This window comes from Oncorhynchus mykiss, chromosome 1 (assembly GCF_057628025.1).
Source record: "Oncorhynchus mykiss isolate SJ-2025 chromosome 1, ASM5762802v1, whole genome shotgun sequence".
NCBI classification, from domain to species: Eukaryota; Metazoa; Chordata; class Actinopteri; order Salmoniformes; family Salmonidae; genus Oncorhynchus; species Oncorhynchus mykiss.
This window is the reverse complement of record NC_143022.1, coordinates 82535307-82558188: the sequence shown is the minus strand read 5'-3', so window position 1 is coordinate 82558188 and position 22882 is coordinate 82535307. Positions and strand designations below refer to the sequence as shown.

General features: G+C 44.7%; 2 protein-coding genes across 10 annotated transcripts in view; one reads left to right on the top strand and one right to left on the bottom strand.

Moving 5' to 3' along the window:
- Positions 1-19678, top strand: part of LOC110530112 (echinoderm microtubule-associated protein-like 6) — a 94131-nt gene extending 74453 nt beyond the window's left edge. For 2 of the 3 annotated variants that reach the window (XM_090242001.1, XM_090241998.1), the window contains 14 exons: positions 2116-2194; positions 2438-2567; positions 2695-2793; positions 3514-3687; positions 3857-4065; positions 4178-4335; positions 4967-5081; positions 6949-7137; positions 7383-7555; positions 13576-13738; positions 15547-15650; positions 16374-16527; positions 16803-16903; positions 17077-19678. In XM_090242001.1, coding sequence (XP_090098127.1) covers positions 2116-2194; positions 2438-2567; positions 2695-2793; positions 3514-3687; positions 3857-4065; positions 4178-4335; positions 4967-5081; positions 6949-7137; positions 7383-7555; positions 13576-13738; positions 15547-15650; positions 16374-16527; positions 16803-16903; positions 17077-17101 — 1873 coding nt within the window. In that variant the 3' untranslated portion in view covers positions 17102-19678. Of the gene's footprint in view, positions 1-2115; positions 2195-2437; positions 2568-2694; positions 2794-3127; positions 3353-3513; positions 3688-3856; positions 4066-4177; positions 4336-4966; positions 5082-6948; positions 7138-7382; positions 7556-13575; positions 13739-15546; positions 15651-16373; positions 16528-16802; positions 16904-17076 lie in introns of those variants that run through there. The other variant, XM_021612948.3, reaches the window with a different exon arrangement.
- rtn4 (reticulon 4) overlaps positions 19389-22882 on the bottom strand; it is a 27733-nt gene continuing 24239 nt past the window's right edge. For all 7 annotated transcript variants that reach the window (XM_021611282.3, XM_036989308.2, XM_036989727.2 and 4 more), the window contains 1 exon segment: positions 19389-20384. In XM_021611282.3, coding sequence (XP_021466957.2) covers positions 20339-20384 — 46 coding nt within the window. In that variant the 3' untranslated portion in view covers positions 19389-20338.

The window sequence follows — 22882 nt, the reverse complement described above, 5'->3', positions numbered from 1 at the left end:
ATTTACCAAATAAACTAAAGTTAAAAAAATAATAAAAAGTAACACAATAACATAACAATAACGAGGTTTATACCAGTACCGAGTCAGTGTGCGGGGGTACAGGTTAGAGGTCATTTGTACATGTAGGTAGGGATGAAGTGACTATGCATAGATAATAAACAGTGAGTATCAGCAGTGTACAACACAAATGGAGGGGGGGTCAATGTAATAGTCCGGTGGCCATTTGATTAATTGTTCAGCAGTCTTATGGCTTGGGGGTAGAAGCTGTTAAGGAGCCTTTTGGACCTAGACTTGGCTCTCCGGTACCACTTGCCGTGTGGTAGCAGAGAAAACAGTCTATGACTTGGGTGACTGCAGTCTCTGACAAATTTATGGGCTTCCTCTGACACTGCCTATTATATAGGTCCTGGATGGCAGGAAGCTTGGCCCCAGTGATGCACTGGGCAGTACTCACTACCCTCTGTAGTGCCTTACGGTCAGATGCCGAGCAGTTGCCATACCAGGCAGTGATGCCACTACAGCCCATTTGATGTTAATGGGGGCCTGTTCGGCCCTCCTTTTCCTATAGTCCACAATCATCTCCTTTGTCTTGCTCACATTGAGGGAGAGGGTGTTGTCCTGGCACCACACTGCCAGTTCTCTGACCTCCTCTCTAATCGTTGTTGGTGATCAGGCCTACCACTGCTGTGTCGTCAGCAAACTTAATGATGGTGTTGGAGTCGTGTTTGGCCACGTAGTCGTGGGTGAACAGGGAGTACAGGAGGGGACTAAGTACACACCCCTGAGGGGCCCCAGTGTTGAGGATCAGCGTAGCAGATGTGTTGTTGCCTATCCTTACCACCTGGGGGCAGCCCGTCAGGAAGTCCAGGATCCAGTTGCAGAGGGAGGTGTTTAGTCCCAGGGTCCTTAACTTAGTGATGAGCTTTGAGGGCGCTATGGTGTTGAACGCTGAGCTGTAGTCAATGAACAGCATTCTCACATAGGTCTTCCTTTTGTCCAGGTGGGAAAGGGTAGTGTGGAGTGCTTCTATTCTTCCTTTAATGGCCCTTTGCTTTTGTGTCAGCGATCAATAGTATTGATATTTCAGATGTTTTACATGGTCTGTTAACCCCTGAAAGTGACCATGGACCTCAGGTCTCAGCCAGGACACATCACTGTGGTAACCAACTGCCTAGGAAGTCAAATTTTCCAACATATCCAGTGACTTCATTTTTAAGGAGAGTGGAATTCCACTCACTTTAAAGGGGCAATCTGTAATTGCTACATTAACTGCAGATTGTATTTATATTATATTTTATAGTGATAGATTTCAATGAGGAGGGGAAAGAGAAGGAAATCCAGGGAAAGCCTCACTGAGACGCAGAGGTAGATGTGCTGCAGGTGGCAGTGTAGAGCTCCTAGAAACTGACTCAGAGACTGAGTGGAATTGTATTCTGTTGCTCATTGTGGCTCATTGCCATACATGTTAAATGTGGCCTCAGCCAACTGGTGTAATGTGTCATTATTGGTGTGATCCTTATGTGAAAGTTGACGCTTGTTAACATTGTGAATGTGATGTGCCCACCTTGGTGATATGTGTGCAGTGGCTGGCCAAAATTCATACATGTGGAAAATGTAATAGGAAAATGTCAGTGATGTATACAATTTATTCAATTTTATGTAGCACTGAATCTGTCTGTAGATATTGTTATATACTGTGTGTGTTTCACGAGGGACACTGAATGTTTGTGTATTATAAACAGTAAAGGCTATTATGAGTGATTAACAAACAATGATGTACTGTAGCCATGCTTAACAAGGTTTCTATTCAGAGGGATATGACTGATTGCAGCTGTTTTGTACTCTCTGAGTTCCTCAAGCTGTAGTTTAGTACATAGATATTTTCTTTCTCACGCTCTCTCTTACCTTTCTTTCTTTGTTTCTATCACTCTCATGTCAGACTAGAGAGACATTTTATAACTTGGCCTAATCTATCCTTAATGTGGCATTTCTGTGCCCTGTAATGAAATTGCTCTTGAGAAAACACGACTTGGTTCTGTGGCACACATGTTAATACACTGTATCTGTCCAATATATCTACTGTGTGAGGCAGTACTATCTGTTTACTCACTGCAGGCCACCTGTTAGCCGAGCTGCTCCCCAACCAGAGAAGTTGCAGAAGAACAGTATCACCAAAAAGAAGAAGCTTGTCGAGGTTTGTCTCACGGTGGTGTTGATGTTAACTCTGAATAACTTTGATGTCATACTTAACACAATGTTTCAAAATCTAATTTTATTGGTCACATACACATATTTTGCAGATATTATTGCGGGTGTAGCGAAATGCTTGTGTCTTGTTACATTTTGAACCTTAATTTTGATTTAGTTTTGTGAACCATTGTTGGGTACGTTTGGTGCGCTGTGGTATGTGATTGGTCGGTGATGTGTGTACTTCCAGGACCTGGTTCTGGACCACGTGTTTGGGTTCCGGGGCTTTGATTGTCGTAACAACCTTCACTACCTCAACGACGGCGCCGACATCGTCTTCCACACAGCAGCTACGGCCATGGTGCACAGCCTCTCCACTGGTACAGGCTACGTGTTGTCACTTTCAGATACCATACTCAATATTGACATCCAGGACTTGTGATTTTCAAAGGCGTGTACATGATAAGATGAAGATGAACTCTGTGTTTTAATGCTATTCTTCCTCAGGGACTCAGAGTTTCTACTTGGAGCATACAGACGACATCCTCTGTTTGACCGTCAATCAACATCCCAAATACAAAAATGTCATCGCTACAGGACAGATTGGTATGTACTGTACTGCAGTGAATGAACATGTTTTATTTTATTGTGATTATGCGTTGACATATTTTGCATGTACTTATCCATAGCATTTGTGTGTGGGCTGAGTGTGGGCATATGAGAGAGAGAGAGATATTGAATGCCCATGTTTAGCCTTATCATAGCATTTTTCTGGGACTTTGTTGAGGACCTGTTCAGTCTACATTGACACATTTTGTTTGTTGCTAGAAGTCATTTTTATTGGTGCTTAATATCATGGCCCTCAGCAGCATCTGAGAAGGCACTCACTTTAGATTGAATTTGTTCTTTTGCCTAATTTCCCATCGCTCACACACCACAGGTGAAGTGACAGACCTGCCAGGTAAACCCCCCATCCAGATTGACCTTTACAGTGTGCCCTACAGTTACTATGCCTATGGGCCGGTTTCCCGGATACAGATCAATCCCAGTCCTACAATAAAAAAGCAAGCTCAATGAAAAATAAATCTTAATCTATGTCGGGGAAACCACCCCTATAGGTTTACCCTCTTATTGCTGTTCTCCTGCAGTTTCCCAGTGGCCTGTCCTGTGTTTTCTATCCTCCAGTAGTTATCCCTCTGTATTCAAACCTACTTTTCTGACCTTTTTTACCCAGTACTATAATACAGCAAATCAATTGCCCTGGACTGCTCCATACTGTAGCCCTGTATACTGGATCAGACTATGGTGGTTTTCTCTGTGCTCCAGGCACCACCCCCTCCATCCATGTGTGGGACGCCATGAGTAAACAGACGCTGTCCATCCTGCGTTGCTCTCACGCCAAGGGTGTGGGCTACGTCAACTTCAGCGCCACGGGAAAGCTGCTGCTCTCTGTGGGGGTGGAGCCTGAACACACCATCACTGTGTGGCGCTGGCAGGAAGGTGAGCCATTCTGAACCAGAATATTCACTGAGATGGTGGTAGGCTACAGCTTAGATTGGTCTGGGCATTTTTGGGATTGCTAATCCTAACAATGTTGTTAGATATCACTCTGTAACTGTAAATAGCAGGTCATAGGAGTGTTTGTGCTTGTGTGGGTTACCCTGTCCAGGTGCTAAAGTGACCAGTAAAGGTGGCCATCCAGACAGGATCTTCGTAGTTGAGTTCCGGCCAGACTCCGACTCTCAGTTCGTGTCTGTTGGGATCAAGCACATCAAGTTCTGGACACTAGCTGGAGGCTCTCTCATGTATAAGAAGGGAGTGGTGGGCTCAGTGGAGGACGGCAGGATGCAGACCATGTTGTCTGTGGCCTTTGGTGCAGTGAGTATCGACAGAATTTGACACTCTTTAGTCTACCCTAATGGGTAGTAATTCATTTCAGAGATCCATTAAACGATTTCGTGATCCTGAGCTGTGGTTTCTCTTCCTCCAGAATAACCTAACATTCACAGGTGCTATAAATGGGGATGTGTACGTGTGGAGAGACCACTTCCTGCTTCGTGTCGTGGCTAAAGCCCACACCGGGCCAGTGTTCACCATGTACACCACACTGAGGGACGGCCTCATCGTCACAGGGGGCAAGGAGAGGCCGTGAGTACCGTACTGCTGCACGACCATTGACATTGTAGTCATTTATCAGATGCTCTTATCCAGAGCGACATACAGGAGAAATTAGGGTTATGTGCCTTGCTCAAGGGTACATCGACCAATTTTTTTCACCTAGTCAGCTCAGGGATTTGAAACAGTGACCTTTCGGTTACTGGCCCAATGCTCTTAAAGGGATATTTTGGCAATGAGGCCATTTTTCTACTAGTATGCTAGTAGATATTCATAGACTTCCAGTCATTACACTAACTACCTAACTAACTTCCTTCATACTGGACACAGAGACAGACATAAAAATGGTGTCCACTAGTTCCTCGGACTCAGGGAAAGTATTTGTTTAACCGCTAGGCTACCTGCTGCCATGACCACTGACAATCAGAATGATGTCTTTATAACACTGACCTACTTGAGACAACACCAATAATCCCACCTAAAGTAACAAGGCACACTAGCACCAAAAATCAAATCTGGAATTCCATTGGATTACATTAAGAATAGTTCTGAATCTCGGTTAACCCTCTATCCTCTATGATGATGATACATTGATGATTATGATGGTGTGTGTGCATGTATGTGTGTGTGCATGTATGTGTGTGTGCATGCATGCACATTTCAGAACAAAGGAGGGCGGTGCAGTGAAACTGTGGGACCAGGAGATGAAGCGTTGCCGAGCGTTCCAGCTGGAGACGGGCCAAACTGTTGAGTGTGTGAGGTCCGTCTGTCGGGGAAAGGTGAGTTCAGCATAGCCAGGGCACACAGCAGTGAAAGAGACTTTGAGCATGTCTACAGCAGATGTTTAATCTTGAAGCAACTCACAGAACAATCCTTTCGGAAATAAACGTACTGTCACAATGTTTTATATATATATTAATATAGAGAGAGATAGAGATTTTAATTGAATATCATATATATATATATATATATATATATACTGCTCAAAAAAATAAAGGGAACACTTAAACAACACAATGTAACTCCAAGTCAATCACACTTCTGTGAAATCAAACTGTCCACTTAGGAAGCAACACTGATTGACAATAGATTTCACATGCTGTTGTGCAAATGGAATAGACAACAGGTGGAAATTATAGGCAATTAGCAAGACACCCCCAATAAAGGAGTGGTTCTGCAGGTGATGACCACAGACCACTTCTCAGTTCCTATGCTTCCTGGCTGATGTTTTGGTCACTTTTGAATGCTGGCGGTGCTTTCACTCTAGTGGTAGCATGAGACGGAGTCTACAACCCACACAAGTGGCTCAGGTAGTGCAGCTCATCCAGGATGGCACATGCGAGGATGGCTCAATGCGAGCTGTGGCAAGAAGGTTTTCTGTGTCTGTCAGCGTAGTGTCCAGAGCATGGAGGCGCTACCAGGAGACAGGCCAGTACATCAGGAGACGTGGAGGAGGCCGTAGTAGGGCAACAACCAGCAGCAGGACCGCTACCTCCGCCTTTGTGCAAGGAGGAGCAGGAGGAGCACTGCCAGAGCCCTGCAAAATGACCTCCAGCAGGCCACAAATGTGCATGTGTCTGCTCAAACGGTCAGAAACAGACTCCATGAGGGTGGTATGAGGGCCTAACGTCCACAGGTGGGGGTTGTGCTTACAGCCCAACACCGTGCAGGACGTTTGGCATTTGCCAGAGAACACCAAGATTGGCAAATTCGCCACTGGCACCCTGTGCTCTTCCCAGATGAAAGCAGGTTCACACTGAGCACGTGACAGTCTGGAGACGCCGTGGAGAACGTTCTGCTGCCTGCAACATCCTCCAGCATGAGTGGTTTGGCGGTGGGTCAGTCATGGTGTGGGGTGGCATTTCTTTGGGGGGCCGCACAGCCCTCCATGTGCTCGCCAGAGGTAGCCTGACTGCCATTAGGTACCGAGATGAGATCCTCAGACCCCTTGTGAGACCATATGCTGGTGTGGTTGGCCCTGGGTTCCTCCTAATGCAAGACAATGCTAGACCTCATGTGGCTGGAGTGTGTCAGCAGTTCCTGCAAGAGGAAGGCATTGATGCTATGGACTGGCCTGCCCCTTCCCCAGACCTGAATCCAATTGAGCACATCTGGGACATCATGTCTCGCTCCATCCACCAACGCCACGTTGCACCACAGACTGTCCAGGAGTTGGCGGATGCTTTAGTCCCGGTCTGGGAGGAGATACCTTAGGAGACCATCTGCCACCTCATCAGGAGCATGCCCAGGCGTTGTAGGGAGGTCATACAGGCACGTGGAGGCCACACACACTACTGAGCCTCATTTTGACTTGTTTTAAGGACATTACATCAAAGTTAGATCAGCCTGTAGTGTGGTTTTCCACTTTAATTTTGAGTGTGACTCCAAATCCAGACCTCCATGGGTTGATAAATTTGATTTCCATTGATCATTTTTGTGTGATTTTGTTGTCAGCACATTCAACTATTTCATTCATTCAGATCTAGGATGTGTTATTTTAGTGTTCCCTTTATATTTTGAGGAGTGTATAATACTTTAGTCATTTAGCAGACGCTCTTAGCGATATGGATTGAAGCGAGCCCTAAGTCTATAGCTAGGATTTTGAAGGGTTAAAAACAGTAATCTTCTTGTGTCCCTGTCTACCAGGGTAAGATTTTGGTAGGTACAAAGGATGGTGAGATCATTGAGGTGGGAGAGAAGAACGCTGCGTCCAACATCCTGATCAACGGTCACATGCAGGGCGAGATCTGGGGCCTGGCCACCCACCCCTCTAAAAACCTGTTCATCTCCACCAGCGACGACAGCACCATCCGCATATGGGACCTGGACGACAAGGTACAGCACAAATAAATACTATGTGGTTCCAATGGTCTGCTGAGCTATGAAGTTGCGTTTGAACTTACGTTGAATGTCTTAATTGATTTATTGCAGAAACAACTTTTTTGAATCACAAATCTGTGTGTAAATAGGTTTGTGTTCTTGGTTTCCTTTGCACCTGAATTTAGTTAACCGTTGAATGGCAAAATACCGTCCTATGTCATGTTTTGTTGTCTACAACCCTGCGTCCATTTCCCTGCTAGAAACTGCTGAACAAGGTGAGCCTGGGCCACCCAGCCAAGTGTGCCAACTACAGTCCTGATGGTGAGATGGTGTCTGTGGGCATGAAGAATGGGGAGTTCATCATCCTCCTCACCAACTCACTCAAGATGTGGGGCAAGAAACGAGACCGCAGTGCTGCCATACAGGACATCAGGTAAGAACTGAGGGGACATAGGAGCTACCTGGAGCACTTTGGCTAGACTCCTGTCCACCTCCTGGCAGTAACCCTAGCATCAGCCCTAACCCTAACTTCATGTCCACATCCTGGCAGTAACCCTAGCATCAGTCCTAACCCTAACTTCATGTCCACATCCTGGCAATAACTAACCCTAGCATCAGCCCTAACCCTAACTTCATGTCCATATCCTGGAAGTAACTAACCCTAGCATCAGCCCTAACCCTAACTTCATGTCCATATCCTGGAAGTAACCCTAGCATCAGCCCTAACCCTAACTTCATGTCCACATACTGGCAGTAACTAACCCTAGCATCAGCCCTAACCCTAGCATCAGCCCTAACCCTAACTTCATGTCCACATGCTGGCAATAACTAACCCAAGCATCAGCCCTAACCCTAACTTCATGTCCACATGCTGGCAATAACTAACCCAAGCATCAGCCCTAACCCTAACTTCATGTCCACATGCTGGCAATAACTAACCCTAGCATCAGCCCTAACCCTAACTTCATGTCCATATCCTGGAAGTAACCCTAGCATCAGCCCTAACCCTAACTTCATGTCCACATGCTGGCAGTAACTAACCCAAGCATCAGCCCTAACCCTAGCATCAGCCCTAACCCTAGCATCAGCCCTAACCCTAACTTCATGTCCACATGCTGGCAATAACTAACCCAAGCATCAGCCCTAACCCTAACTTCATGTCCACATGCTGGCAATAACTAACCCAAGCATCAGCCCTAACCCTAACTTCATGTCCACATGCTGGCAATAACTAACCCTAGCATCAGCCCTAACCCTAACTTCATGTCCACATGCTGGCAATAACTAACCCTAGCATCAGCCCTAACCCTAGCTTCATGTCCACATCATGGCAGTAACCCTAGCATCAGCCCTAACCCTAGCTTCATGTCCACATCATGGCAGTAATCCTAGCATCAGCCCTAACCCTAGCTTCATGTCCACATCCTGGCAGTAACCCTAGCATCAGCCCTAACCCTAGCTTCGTGTCCATATCCTGGAAGTAACCCTAGCATCAGCCCTAACCCTAGCTTCATGTCCACATCCTGGCAGTAACCCTAGCATCAGCCCTAACCCTAGCTTCATGTCCACATCATGGCAGTAATCCTAGCATCAGCCCTAACCCTAGCTTCATGTCCACATCCTGGCAGTAACCCTAGCATCAGCCCTAACCCTAGCTTCATGTCCACATCCTGGCAGTAACCCTAGCATCAGCCCTAACCCTAGCTTCATGTCCACATCCTGGCAGTAACCCTAGCATCAGCCCTAACCCAAGCTTCATGTCCACATCCTGGCAGTAACCCTAGCATCAGCCCTAACCCTAGCTTCATGTCCACATCCTGGCAGTAACTAACCCTAGCATCAGCCCTAACCCTAGCTTCATGTCCACATCCTGGCAGTAACTAACCCTAGTATCAGCCCTAACCCTAGCTTCATGTCCACATCCTGGCAGTAACCCTAGCATCAGCCCTAACCCTAGCTTCATGTCCACATCCTGGCAGTAACCCTAGCATCAGCCCTAACCCTAGCTTCATGTCCACATCCTGGCAGTAACTAACCCTAGCATCAGCCCTAACCCAAGCTTCATGTCCACATCCTGGCAGTAACCCTAGCATCAGCCCTAACCCTAGCTTCATGTCCACATCCTGGCAGTAACTAACCCTAGCATCAGCCCTAACCCTAGCTTCATGTCCACATCCTGGCAGTAACCCTAGCATCAGCCCTAACCCAAGCTTCATGTCCACATCCTGGCAGTAACCCTAGCATCAGCCCTAACCCTAGCTTCATGTCCACATCCTGGCAGTAACTAACCCTAGCATCAGCCCTAACCCAAGCTTCATGTCCACATCCTGGCAGTAACCCTAGCATCAGCCCTAACCCTAACTTCATGTCCACATGCTGGCAATAACTAACCCTAGCATCAGCCCTAACCCTAGCTTCATGTCCACATCATGGCAGTAACCCTAGCATCAGCCCTAACCCTAGCTTCATGTCCACATCATGGCAGTAATCCTAGCATCAGCCCTAACCCTAGCTTCATGTCCACATCCTGGCAGTAACCCTAGCATCAGCCCTAACCCTAGCTTCGTGTCCATATCCTGGAAGTAACCCTAGCATCAGCCCTAACCCTAGCTTCATGTCCACATCCTGGCAGTAACCCTAGCATCAGCCCTAACCCTAGCTTCATGTCCACATCATGGCAGTAATCCTAGCATCAGCCCTAACCCTAGCTTCATGTCCACATCCTGGCAGTAACCCTAGCATCAGCCCTAACCCTAGCTTCATGTCCACATCCTGGCAGTAACCCTAGCATCAGCCCTAACCCAAGCTTCATGTCCACATCCTGGCAGTAACCCTAGCATCAGCCCTAACCCTAGCTTCATGTCCACATCCTGGCAGTAACTAACCCTAGCATCAGCCCTAACCCTAGCTTCATGTCCACATCCTGGCAGTAACTAACCCTAGTATCAGCCCTAACCCTAGCTTCATGTCCACATCCTGGCAGTAACCCTAGCATCAGCCCTAACCCTAGCTTCATGTCCACATCCTGGCAGTAACCCTAGCATCAGCCCTAACCCTAGCTTCATGTCCACATCCTGGCAGTAACTAACCCTAGCATCAGCCCTAACCCAAGCTTCATGTCCACATCCTGGCAGTAACCCTAGCATCAGCCCTAACCCTAGCTTCATGTCCACATCCTGGCAGTAACTAACCCTAGCATCAGCCCTAACCCTAGCTTCATGTCCACATCCTGGCAGTAACCCTAGCATCAGCCCTAACCCAAGCTTCATGTCCACATCCTGGCAGTAACCCTAGCATCAGCCCTAACCCTAGCTTCATGTCCACATCCTGGCAGTAACTAACCCTAGCATCAGCCCTAACCCAAGCTTCATGTCCACATCCTGGCAGTAACCCTAGCATCAGCCCTAACCCTAGCTTCATGTCCACATCCTGGCAGTAACTAACCCTAGCATCAGCCCTAACCCTAGCTTCATGTCCACATCCTGGCAGTAACCCTAGCATCAGCCCTAACCCAAGCTTCATGTCCACATCCTGGCAGTAACCCTAGCATCAGCCCTAACCCTAGCTTCATGTCCACATCCTGGCAGTAACTAACCCTAGCATCAGCCCTAACCCTAGCTTCATGTCCACATCCTGGCAGTAACTAACCCTAATATCAGCCCTAACCCTAGCTTCATGTCCACATCCTGGCAGTAACCCTAGCATCAGCCCTAACCTTAGCTTTGTGTCCATATCCTGGCAGTAACTAACCCTAGCATCAGCCCTAACCCTAACTTCATGTCCACATCCTGGCAGTAACCCTAGCATCAGCCCTAACCTTAGCTTCATGTCCACATCCTGGCAGTAATCCTAGCATCAGCCCTAACCCTAGCTTCATGTCCACATCCTGGCAGTAACCCTAGCATCAGCCCTAACCTTAGCTTCATGTCCACATCCTGGCAGTAACCCTAGCATCAGCCCTAACCCTAGCTTCGTGTCCATATCCTGGCAGTAACCCTAGCATCAGCCCTAACCCTAGCTTCATGTCCACATCCTGGCAGTAACCCTAGCATCAGCCCTAACCCTAGCTTAATGTCCACATCCTGGCAGTAACCCTAGCATCAGCCCTAACCCTAACTTCATGTCCACATCCTGGCACTAACCCTAGCATCAGCCCTAACCCTAGCTTCATGTCCACATCCTGGCAGTAACCCTAGCATCAGCCCTAACCCTAGCTTCATGTCCACATCCTGGCAGTAACCCTAGCATCAGCCCTAACCTTAGCTTTGTGTCCACATGCTGGCAGTAACTAACCCAAGCATCAGCCCTAACCCTAACTTCATGTCCACATGCTGGCAATAACTAACCCAAGCATCAGCCCTAACCCTAACTTCATGTCCACATGCTGGCAATAACTAACCCTAGCATCAGCCCTAACCCTAGCATCAGCCCTAACCCTAGCTTCATGTCCACATCATGGCAGTAATCCTGGCATCAGCCCTAACCCTAGCTTCATGTCCACATCCTGGCAGCAACCCTAGCATCAGCCCTAACCCTAACTTCATGTCCACATCCTGGCAGTAACCCTAGCATCAGCCCTAACCCTAGCTTCATGTCCACATCATGGCAGTAATCCTGGCATCAGCCCTAACCCTAACTTCATGTCCACATCCTGGCAGCAACCCTAGCATCAGCCCTAACTCTAGCTTCATGTCCACATCCTGGCAGTAACTAACCCTAGCTTAATGTCCATATCCTGGGAGTAACCCTAGCATCAGCCCTAACCCTAGCTTCATGTCCACATCCTGGCAGTAACCCTAGCATCAGCCCTAACCCTAGCTTCATGTCCACATCCTGGCAGTAACTAACCCTAACTTCATTTCCACATCCTGGCAGTAACTAACCCTAGCATCAGCCCTAACCCTAACCCTAACTTCATGTCCCCATCCTGGCAGTAACCCTAGCATCAGCCCTAACCCTAACTTCATGTCCATATCCTGGCAGTAACCCTAGCATCAGCCCTAACCCTAACTTCATGTCCACATCCTGGCAGTAAATCTTGCCCTAGCATCATGTCCTCATCCCAGTTCAACCCTAGGTCGAAAATATACAGGTTAACCCAACGTAATTATTACATCAGGCAGCATTCGAAAATAAACTCATTTCTTGGACCAGTGCCATTGATAATGACTAGCACCATTGCTAACTAGCAACACTGAACCCATTTTCTCAAAGAGTTATGGGACATCTTTGACATCTTTTTTTAAATTTAATTTTATTTATTTATTTATTTATTTATTTATTTACAGCCCTTTTTCTCCCCAATTTCGTGGTATCCAATTGTTATTAGTAGCTACTATCTTTTCTCATCGCTACAACTCCCGTACGGGCTCGGGAGAGACGAAGGTTGAAAGTCATGCGTCCTCCGATACACAACCCAACCAAGCCGCACTGCTTCTTAACACAGCGCCATCCAACCTGGAAGCCAGCCGCACCAATGTGTCGGAGGAAACACCGTGCACCTGGCAACCTTGGTTAGCGCGCACTGCGCCTAGCCCGCCACAGGAGTCGCTGGTGCGCGATGAGACAAGGATTTCCCTACTGGCCAAACCCTCCCTAACCCGGGCGACGCTAGGCCAATTGTGCGTTGCCCCCTGGACCTCCCGGTCGCGGCCGGTTACGACAGAGCCTGGGCTCTGAGTCTCTGGTGGCACAGCTGGCGCTGCAGTACAGCGCCCTTAACCACTGCGCCACCCTGGAGGCAACCTTTGACATCTTCAACCTAGGTTCAAACCTAACCACAACCCTAACCTCAACCCTAACCTCAACCCAACCCTAGCCTCAACCACAACCCTGGCCACATCCCTAACGCTAACCAACAACCCTAGCCTCAAGCACAACCCTAACCATAACCCACAACCCTAACCCTAACCAACAACCCTGGCCTCAACCACAACCCTAGCCTCAACCACAACCCTGGAAACAACCCTAACCATAACCCACAACCCTAACCATAACCAACAACCCTGGCCTCAACCACAAACGTAACAGTGCTTCATGTCCACATCCTGGTTCAATCCTAACTCTAGCCTCAAAACTAGCCTGTTTCATGTCCAAATCCCTGTTCAATCTTAACCCTATCCTCAACCACAAACCTAACCCAAATTTTGCATTACTCTAACCATAGCCTTATGTTCAACCCTGGCTCAACCCTAATCCCAAAATATGGCTCCCCAAAATCTGAATTCCCAATTTAACCTGTGGTTCAAACCAAGAAAACAACTAGCCAAAATTAAACAATTCATTTTTTCAAACTGTGGAGACTGATTTAACCAAAAGGGGGAAGTGAACTAATTTTAAATGGGATTGGGTCAGTTAAAGGCCAGTCAATTACATTTTAATTATGAGAATGTTTGTGTGGTTCAATGTCATATATACATTATGTACAGTATGTCTATTCTGTGACCCTCTCAGGTTCAGTCCAGACAAACACCTCCTGGCAGTGGGCTCAGTGGAGAGTACGGTTGACCTGTATGACCTTACATTGGGCCCCACACTCAACCGCGTGGGCTACTGTAAGGACATCTCCAGCTTCGTTATCCAGATGGACTTCTCTGCAGACAGCAGGTTCATCGAGGTATGCCACACTGAACGGGAAGTAGAATACAGCTGGAGTCTTGTTGTTGTTACAAGCCATGGGGGTTTTGATAGGCTGACATACATACTGGATTTACTAAACCGCACACAAAATAGATAGTGGAATGAGGTCCATTTTATTTTGCTGTCAAGGTCATTATGTTTGAATAGTCTAATAAAAGCCTTTTTTTTTACCATCATGGCAACTGTGTCAGTCTTTTTAATACAGCCATCTTGACCATTTGATCATGTTGCACAGTGTGTTCTCACCATGATGGATACTCGTATATCCATTCCAAAGCATGCTGAGAGTGGAAAACACCTATATTTAGACTCACACATATATGGCAGGCAGGTCATAATCGTTTATAGCCAAGTCCCCTTCTAGTTAACAGTAGCGTGGAGCCGCCCCAGAGTAACCTGACAGGCTTCAGTGTGCTAAAAAAGGAGCCCTATCTGAGGTATTTGAGGTATTCCTATAGACTCAGACCCATTCTTTGCTGTTATGGAAAGCTTTAGCCCTTTTACGGCATGTCGCTATGACTGCCACATGAAGACCAGAGAAAGAGTACGATAGTGACTTGGCCTTCTAAATTTAACCTGTCCTCAGCGTACAATTACAAGTACATGTGACTGTGCCTTGAAGGGGAGGGACAAGTATAGTTTGCCATGGTCCTCCTGTAATTTTAAGTTCTAGACACAGGCGTCCTTCCTAACTCAGTTCTCGGAGAGGACGTAAACCACTCGGATTTCACCATGAGGCCAATGGTGACTTTAAACCAGTTAGTTTAATGGCTGTGATAGAAAACTAAGGACAGATCAACAACATTGTAGTTACTCCACAATACTAAACTAAATGAGAGTGAAAATAAGGAAGCCTGTACGGAATAAATATCCCAAAACATGCATCCTGTTTGCAATAAGGGACTAAAGTAAAACTGCCAAAAATGTGGCAAAGAAAATTCACTTTATGTCTTGAATACAAAGTGTTATGTTTGGGGCAAATCCAATATGACACTGAGTACCACTCTTCATATTTATGAGCATGGTGGTGGCTGTGTCATGTTATTGTCATCTGCAAGGACTAGGGAGTTTTTTAGGATAAAAAGAAACGGAATAGAGCTAAGCACAGGAAAAATCCTAGAAAAGAACTTGGTTCAGTCTACAGACACTGGGAGACACATTCACCTTTCAGCAGGACAATAACCGAAAACACAAGACCAAATATACACTGGAGCTACTTACCAAGACAACATTGAATGTTCCTGAGTGGCATAGTTACAGTTTTGACTTAAATCGTCTTGACAATCTATGACAAGACTTGAAAATGTCTGTCTAGCAATGATCAACAACAACCAACTTGACAGAGCTTGAATACATTTTTTGAAAGAATGTGGAAAATATTGTACAATCTTGGTGTGCAAAGCTCTTAGACCCACCCAGAATGACTCACAGCTGAATTTGTTGCCAAAGGTGACTCTAACATGTATTGATTGATTCAGGGCTGGGAATACATACTGTATGTAAATTACATTTCATTTTCAAACATTTCTAAAAGCATGTTTTCACTTTGTCATTATGGGGTATTGTGTGAGGGGAGGGGGTGAGGGGAAAAAATACATTTCATCCATTTTGAATTCTGGCTGTAACAACAAACTGTGGAATAAGTCGAGAGGGGTATGAATACTTTCTTAAGGCACAGTACACTAGATGACTGATGTATTTCAGACAGTTACAATATTCTGACCTCTGGTTGTGTGCATATGCATGAGTGTGTATTCTGACGTGTCACTGGCTGTGTGTCGACAGGTGTCCACAGGAAACTATAAGCGCCAGGTGCATGAGATGCCTTCTGGGAAAATGGTAACAGAACAGACTGTGATTGAGAGGATCACCTGGGCCACCTGGACCAGGTAGAATGATTCATTGTAGTCACTGGAATTTAATCAAACTCACATACTCTCCAAAATCAAACTGAGATCAATATTCAGTAAAGAATGCAAATATTGCATGGTAACACTATTGCGATATGGCGTCAACAACGGGAGCTAAACATAATATCTCACTCGTAATATGGGAATGCAAGGTGAAGCGGTACAAAAACATTGCTGGTTCAACTTATTTTTGAGCTTTAGGCTCGTTGAAGCCATCTGGGCACGTTTGTGTACGGAAGTTTAGTGGGCACACCTAGACATGTTTTGTAGTTGTGTTTGGGTGTCTGTTATTGATCAATGGATTAATGGAGGTCAATCAATACTGTCTGCAGCACAGCAGTCACTGTTCACTTCTCATGAATAGACCCCAAACTTCCTCTAAATTCACTCTCCCCAAGGTTAATGGGTTAAAATGCATTCTGCATATAGACCGTAGCATACTTATTTCGAAACATGAACAGAAAAACAAATGTCTGGTTGAGATCTTTTACAGTATGCAGGAATATTTTTAAATGTTTTATATATGTTGCATATGTTTTACTACTGAGAAGAGTACGATATAGTAATTCAGTTGACTTGGAGAAAACATTTTAAAAGGTTATTCTTTGGTGGACTAATGTCCTCTCAGTACTGGCAGGCCTGTGGTTTTGTTCAGCATATTCTGCAGTCTGAGCATGGCTCCTCTCTCTCATTCCTTCTCAGTATCCTGGGAGATGAGGTGCTGGGGATCTGGCCACGGAATGCTGATAAGGCTGACGTCAACTGTGCCTGTGTCTCCCACGCCGGCCTCAACGTGGTCACCGGGGACGACTTTGGACTGGTCAAGCTCTTCGACTTTCCCTGCACTGAGAAGTTTGTGAGTGCTTCACTTCCTCTCAACATCACTGGGATAGCTTTTAAAGATATGTAGTTACTGAAGCCATAGAACACAGACTGCTGGCTGGGGCTGCCCCAAGTGGGGAGGTGGGCCAGTATCTGAAAGGTCGCTGGTTTGAATCCCCGAGCCGACTGGATGAAAAACTATTTTCCCTTGAGCAAAGTACTTAACCCTAATTGCTCCTGTAAGTGCTCTGGATGAGAGCATTGTCAAAAAAAAAGTGTTTAATTAATACTTATTTTGATCCTCTACAGGCCAAACACAAGCGTTACTTTGGGCACTCGGCACACGTGACCAACATTCGCTTCTCCTATGATGATAAATATGTGATCAGCACTGGAGGAGACGACTGCAGGTATGCAGAGCTTCTTACCGGGTTTAACCACGTCAGATTAATTACGTTAAAGCTACTCTACAATAAATAGGCACATTCACAAGTGATTTGCATTAGAATTTTTCACAGCTCATCTTGTACTCCAGACAGGTCTTATTTTTTACTGACTGCTGTATTGTCTTCCTCTTTTTTAGTGTCTTTGTGTGGAAATGCCTGTAAACCGGAGCTTTTTCTCCACAACCATCCACTAACATGCACCCAGACTCCTTAGCCCACCGCAGTAAGTCTTGGATTCCGACAGGAATGCAGCCAGGATCCCAAAGCCTCAAGTGTCTGGCTGCGGTCTACCTTTTTGCCTGCAACTGTCTCCCCATTCTTAGAACAACACCTGGGGATGGGCAATACGCTAATCACTGTACTATTAATTCAAGTCTAAGCATTAGGCAGAGCAGGTAGCTCCTTTTCTAACAGAAACCACTTTGAAGTAGATTTTTTTGCCACTAGAAAATGTTTGACTTTCTGGCCTAACAAGAAATGGCAGTGTTTACATTCACATCTGCTTTCAATGAAGGCAGGTTGCCATGCCAGCTATTGATTTATAATGAAACCATTGATAATGCCTGGGATTCAATCAAATCGCACATGGTTGACAATGCAGATTTGAAAGGCAATGTTCCCGCGTTTGCGGCGGAGATTGCATTCACAGTAAATGCTGCCTATGTCGGCTCAATCTGAAATTACCTTAATTTCTATTGCGCAATCTGTATCGCTACAGCAATAGATTGAAAATAGCCCTAAATCCTGCCCAGTGTAGAGGATAAAAGTTTTTTTCCCCCCATAATTCATTTGAAAGTATTAATATCCTTAAGTGCCTTTATGAATATTTCTACTTGTTATATTTTTTTGCAGTTTCACGTTTGAAATTATTTTGTACACCTCTGGTGCTATTCGATTGTAAAGTTTCTCATTCAATCTGCAGAAAGGGGCATTGGTTTGCTGCCGTTTATGCATACAACATCCAAAGTATGATGAGATGTAACATGTGACATAGTAAGTTATAATAGCTCTATTGAAAATATTTAAATGTTACTGTGATCTGACGATCAATTTTCAGTTTGTGGTTGTTACAAAAAAGATTAGGAAGCATTCTTAAAATGCTTTTAACTATTGTTAAAATGTTACTTAAATTTTGTGAAATATCTTGGTGAAACATGCTTCCATATAACCATTGTGAAAAGATTCAACAAAAATAATGTTAATAGAACTAGTACTGAAGCGTTACCGTATGTTTCAACATTCACTTCCAGTAAGGGATATCAACTGGGTGGCTTACATTTAGATTTGTCATTTAGCAGATGCTCTTATCCAGGGCGATTTACATTCATCTTAAAATAGTTAGGTGAGACGTCACAATCGTATAGAGTACATTTTTCCTAAAATTATTTATCAAAGTCAGTGCTAAAAGGCTAAGTGAAATAGACAGTCCAGGAGACGGTGACCTGTCACACCAAAGCGGACTATACAGTCTTACTCAAGCCCTGAACCTGGTTTCCCAAAAGCATTTTAAGGCAAATGCTTTTGGGAACACAGGCCTTGGTCTACTGTTGAACTCTTAGTCGTCTCGTCAATCCGCATCACGGAAATTCAGTTTTACAGCGTGATCGAAATTTAAAGACAATGTTCCCGCTTTAGCGGAGACCGCATTCACGGTAAACGCTGCACGTCGGCTCAGAAATGACCTTTACATTTCTATTGCAGAATGTGTAACACTTTAGCGTTACAGAATGAATAGCGCTCTTAGCCTTGCTGTCTTTAGCCTGTCAGTCTCACTAATGTTTAGCTAGCAGTGTGGCAGCAATATGTTACTATATGTGCATTCTTTAAGCAGTATGGATTCCTGTTTACATATTTTTATTCATTTAATTTTTGTACAAGACAGATGGTCCAGATATCGTAAAAGTATTTGTATCATATTGTACATTTTTTTTAAAATGCTCAAATGCATGAATTTATTTTTTAATCAAACATCTGTGGTGATTTTATCGTATGAATGACAATGTTTTATACAAATTTATTGTGTACATGTGCAAGTATTAAGTGTATGGAAAGATTAAATGAGAATACCGAATTTGTCCGCAAACACGTGGGTATGACTCAAGGCATTGAGCTTTTTTCAGTCTCCCAACATTCCTTACACTTTGTATTCACTGGATTAGAGCGTCTGCTAAACGTAATTTCACTGGCAATCAAATAATTTAAAAATGCATTTACGAAATTGACAGACATTACGTGCCAAATGTGTACTACATCATATACTGGAAGTATTTACATTCCTACATGCTATTTAGAACAGCTCAGCAAACAGTCCATTCTTATGGGATGGAAAATGTTAGCGACATCCTTTCCTATAGGACCATGGGGTTGTTTTAGGTAGTTTCTGTAACTATATCCGTGGCTACTTTTCTAAATCCTCCAGCTTGCCTGAGAGAAAAAACATCCACATTAATTCATCTATAAGCTTTATTGTAATTGTTTCTATTTCACAATGCATTCCACAAACAGTTCTCATAAGAGTTCATTACAATTGTATGAAGTATCATTCACAATTACTTGCATAAACAATGCTTGAAGTTTCCATGTTACATAATTTTGCAGCTTTAGATATTGGGTCCACAGATGGTATGTTTATTTTTTTTTGTCTTAAGTTCTTTGTAAACGTGTTCTTCCAGAGTTTAAATAGGCAGCTGCATGAGGTGAAATTATCATTAAAATGTTCTAAATGTTTCTAGCTAGAAATACTCAGAAGCATGAAGTGCTATGGATTATCGCCCTGCTGGCATTAAAGACCATCGTCAAGCACAATGACACGTCAACACCTTGTGTCAAGTACACTCAATAGCCACTGAAGAGAGCTAGAAGCTTTGAAACTACAGTCTATCAATAAAACAGTAAAATCACAAACACCACTAACTTAATCATACCAAATAACGACAGGTATTCAGGTTTCCACAAAGGTACCAATTAACCCTCCCTCATTACAAAAAAGACAATGCAATTCCAATTTTCTGAACACTGCATCAAGGGAGAGAACAAATGAACCAGCTCATGGAACACAATTTTATTTCAAAACGCATCACTGGTCAGGTCCAAGTGCAAGATTAAAATAATAAGCCTTATTTTTTTTCTTTCTTCATATTTCACACAAACTAGCATTTTAAGCCAGATAGATCAGCATGTTCAATTTAGTTAATCAAAAGTTGAACACTTTTGAGCTGGTGAATAATATATATATTTTTTTAAACATAACCCAGGGTGTTTCAGGGAACAAGGAATTATGAACTGAAAAGAGATTGAAAATAGCAGTTATGCAGGGGTGCATGCCTGCCCCCCCCCCCCCCGCCAAGTGCCCTCCACCCTCTCATAGGGAGTCTCAGGGACTGGCTCATTCTCTTTTCTTTACTCTGCCTTCACACGCTTCAGTCCTGGGACTTTGGACTGCACCCTGAAAGTGAAAGGCGGCACAGCTTTAGTCACAGACGATGTTAATATGCAGCTTTAAAAAAAAAACTCCAAAAAGAAAGCTCTGAATAAAAACTCTCAAGAAAACACTTCAATTCAATATAGCCTACTTATTATGTAGGCAGGAGTGCAGCTACGTAAAAACCAAATAAGGTACGACAGTCACAAATACACAATACCAACTTGTAAAAAAAAAAAATGAAGTAATTATAAACATCCAGCCAAAGGTTCATAGAAGATATTTCAAGTGTTCAGGTAATTAAATTCTGGTTTTGAATTAATTGAATACAAGGGGTGGAGTTATACCTTTTGATAAAATGTGCATGTAAACACTGTTTGGATAACTTCGGTCAGGTGGAACACTTGTACACCTTTCATTTTTGTCTACAATAATATAATTCTTGCAGAACCTATTAACAGTAATGCAGATGCAATATACACTGCTCAAAAAAATAAAGGGAACACTAAAATAACACATCCTAGATCTGAATGAATGAAATATTCTTATTAAATACGTTTTTCTTTACATAGTTGAATGTGCTGACAAAAAAATCACAGAAATTATCAAAGGATATCAAATTTATCAACCCATGGAGGTCTGGATTTGGAGTCACACTCAAAATTAAAGTGGAAAACCACACTACAGGCTGATCCAACTTTGATGTAATGTCCTTAAAACAAGTCAAAATTAGGCTCAGTAGTGTGTGTGTGGCCTCCATGTGCCTGTATGACCTCCCTACAACGCCTGGGCATGCTCCTGATGAGGTGGCGGATGGTCTCCTGAGGGATCTCCTCCAAGACCTGGACTAAAGCATCCGCCAACTCCTTGACAGTCTGTGGTGCAACGTGGCGTTGGTGGATGGAGCGAGACATGATGTCCCAGATGTGCTCAATTGGATTCAGGTCTGGTGAAGGGGCAGGCCAGTCCATAGCATCAATGCCTTCCTCTTGCAGGAACTGCTGACACACTCCAGCCACATGAGGTCTAGCATTGTCTTGCATTAGGAGGAACCCAGGGCCAACCACACCAGCATATGGTCTCACAAGGGGTCTGAGGATCTCATCTCGGTACCTAACGGCAGTCAGGCTACCTCTGGCGAGCACATGGAGGGCTGTGCGGCCCCCCAAAGAAATGCCACCCCACACCATGACTGACCCACCGCCAAACCGGTCATGCTGGAGGATGTTGCAGGCAGCAGAACGTTCTCCACGGCATCTCCAGACTGTCACGTGTTCAGTGTGAACCTGCTTTCATCTGGGAAGAGCACAGGGCGCCAGTGGCGAATTTGCCAATCTTGGGGTTCTCTGGCAAATGCCAAACTTCCTGCACGGTGTTGGGCTGTAAGCACAACCCCCGCCTGTGGACGTCAGGCCCTCATACCACCCTCATGGAGTCTGTTTCTGACCGTTTGAGCAGACACATGCACATTTGTGGTCTGCTGGAGGTCATTATGCAGGGCTCTGGCAGTGCTCCTCCTGCTCCTCCTTGCACAAAGGCAGAGGTAGCGGTCCTGCTGCTGGGTTGTTGCCCTTCTACAGCCTCCTCCACGTCTCCTGATGTACTGGCCTGTCTCCTGGTAGCGCCTCCATGCTCTGGACACTATGCTGACAGACACAGCAAACCTTGCCACAGCTCGCATTGATGTGCCATCCTGGATGAGCTGCACTACCTGAGCCACTTGTGTGGGTTGTAGACTCCATCTCATGCTACCACTAGAGTGAAAGCACCGCCAGCATTCAAAAGTGACCAAAACATCAGCCAGGAAGCATAGGAACTGAGAAGTGGTCTGTGGTTATCACCTGCAGAACCACTCCTTTATTGGTGGTGTCTTGCCTATAATTTCCACCTGTTGTCTATTCTATTTGCACAACAGCATGTGAAATGTATTGTCAATCAGTGTTGCTTCCTAAGTGGACAGTTTGATTTCACAGAAGTGTGATTGACTTGGAGTTACATTGTGTTGTTTAAGTGTTCCCTTTATTTTTTTGAGCAGTGTATGTCTCATGAACAAAAACGTGCACAAAATGTTGAAGAGGTATAACATGAGGCATTTCATGTCACAGATTTCTACTCTTTTCCAAAGTATTCAATAATGACCTTGTTTTATTGCCACTGAATTTCATAAAATCAAATTATTCAGATATGTAAAATAAGTGTTTTAATTTCTGTATTTTCCTGACAGAAAGACATTGGAATGCAACACAGTTCATTCCACTGTCCCATTACTGTCATTAATAGAAAAGGCTAAAGGGCTTCAATCACATTCCTCTTCCATACACACTTTCAATACTTGAAAGGTTCATATTTGTCTGATTACATCACTGCCAAGATATTTACATTTTGTCCTCCAGTATTAACTTACTTCACAACAACGTTTGGGCCTCAACAGTTGACATGGTTATTGAAAGAAAGTATTTTTTTGGATACCTACTTTTCTTCATTAAGACAATGCCAATATATTTGTATTTCGTCCACTGGTA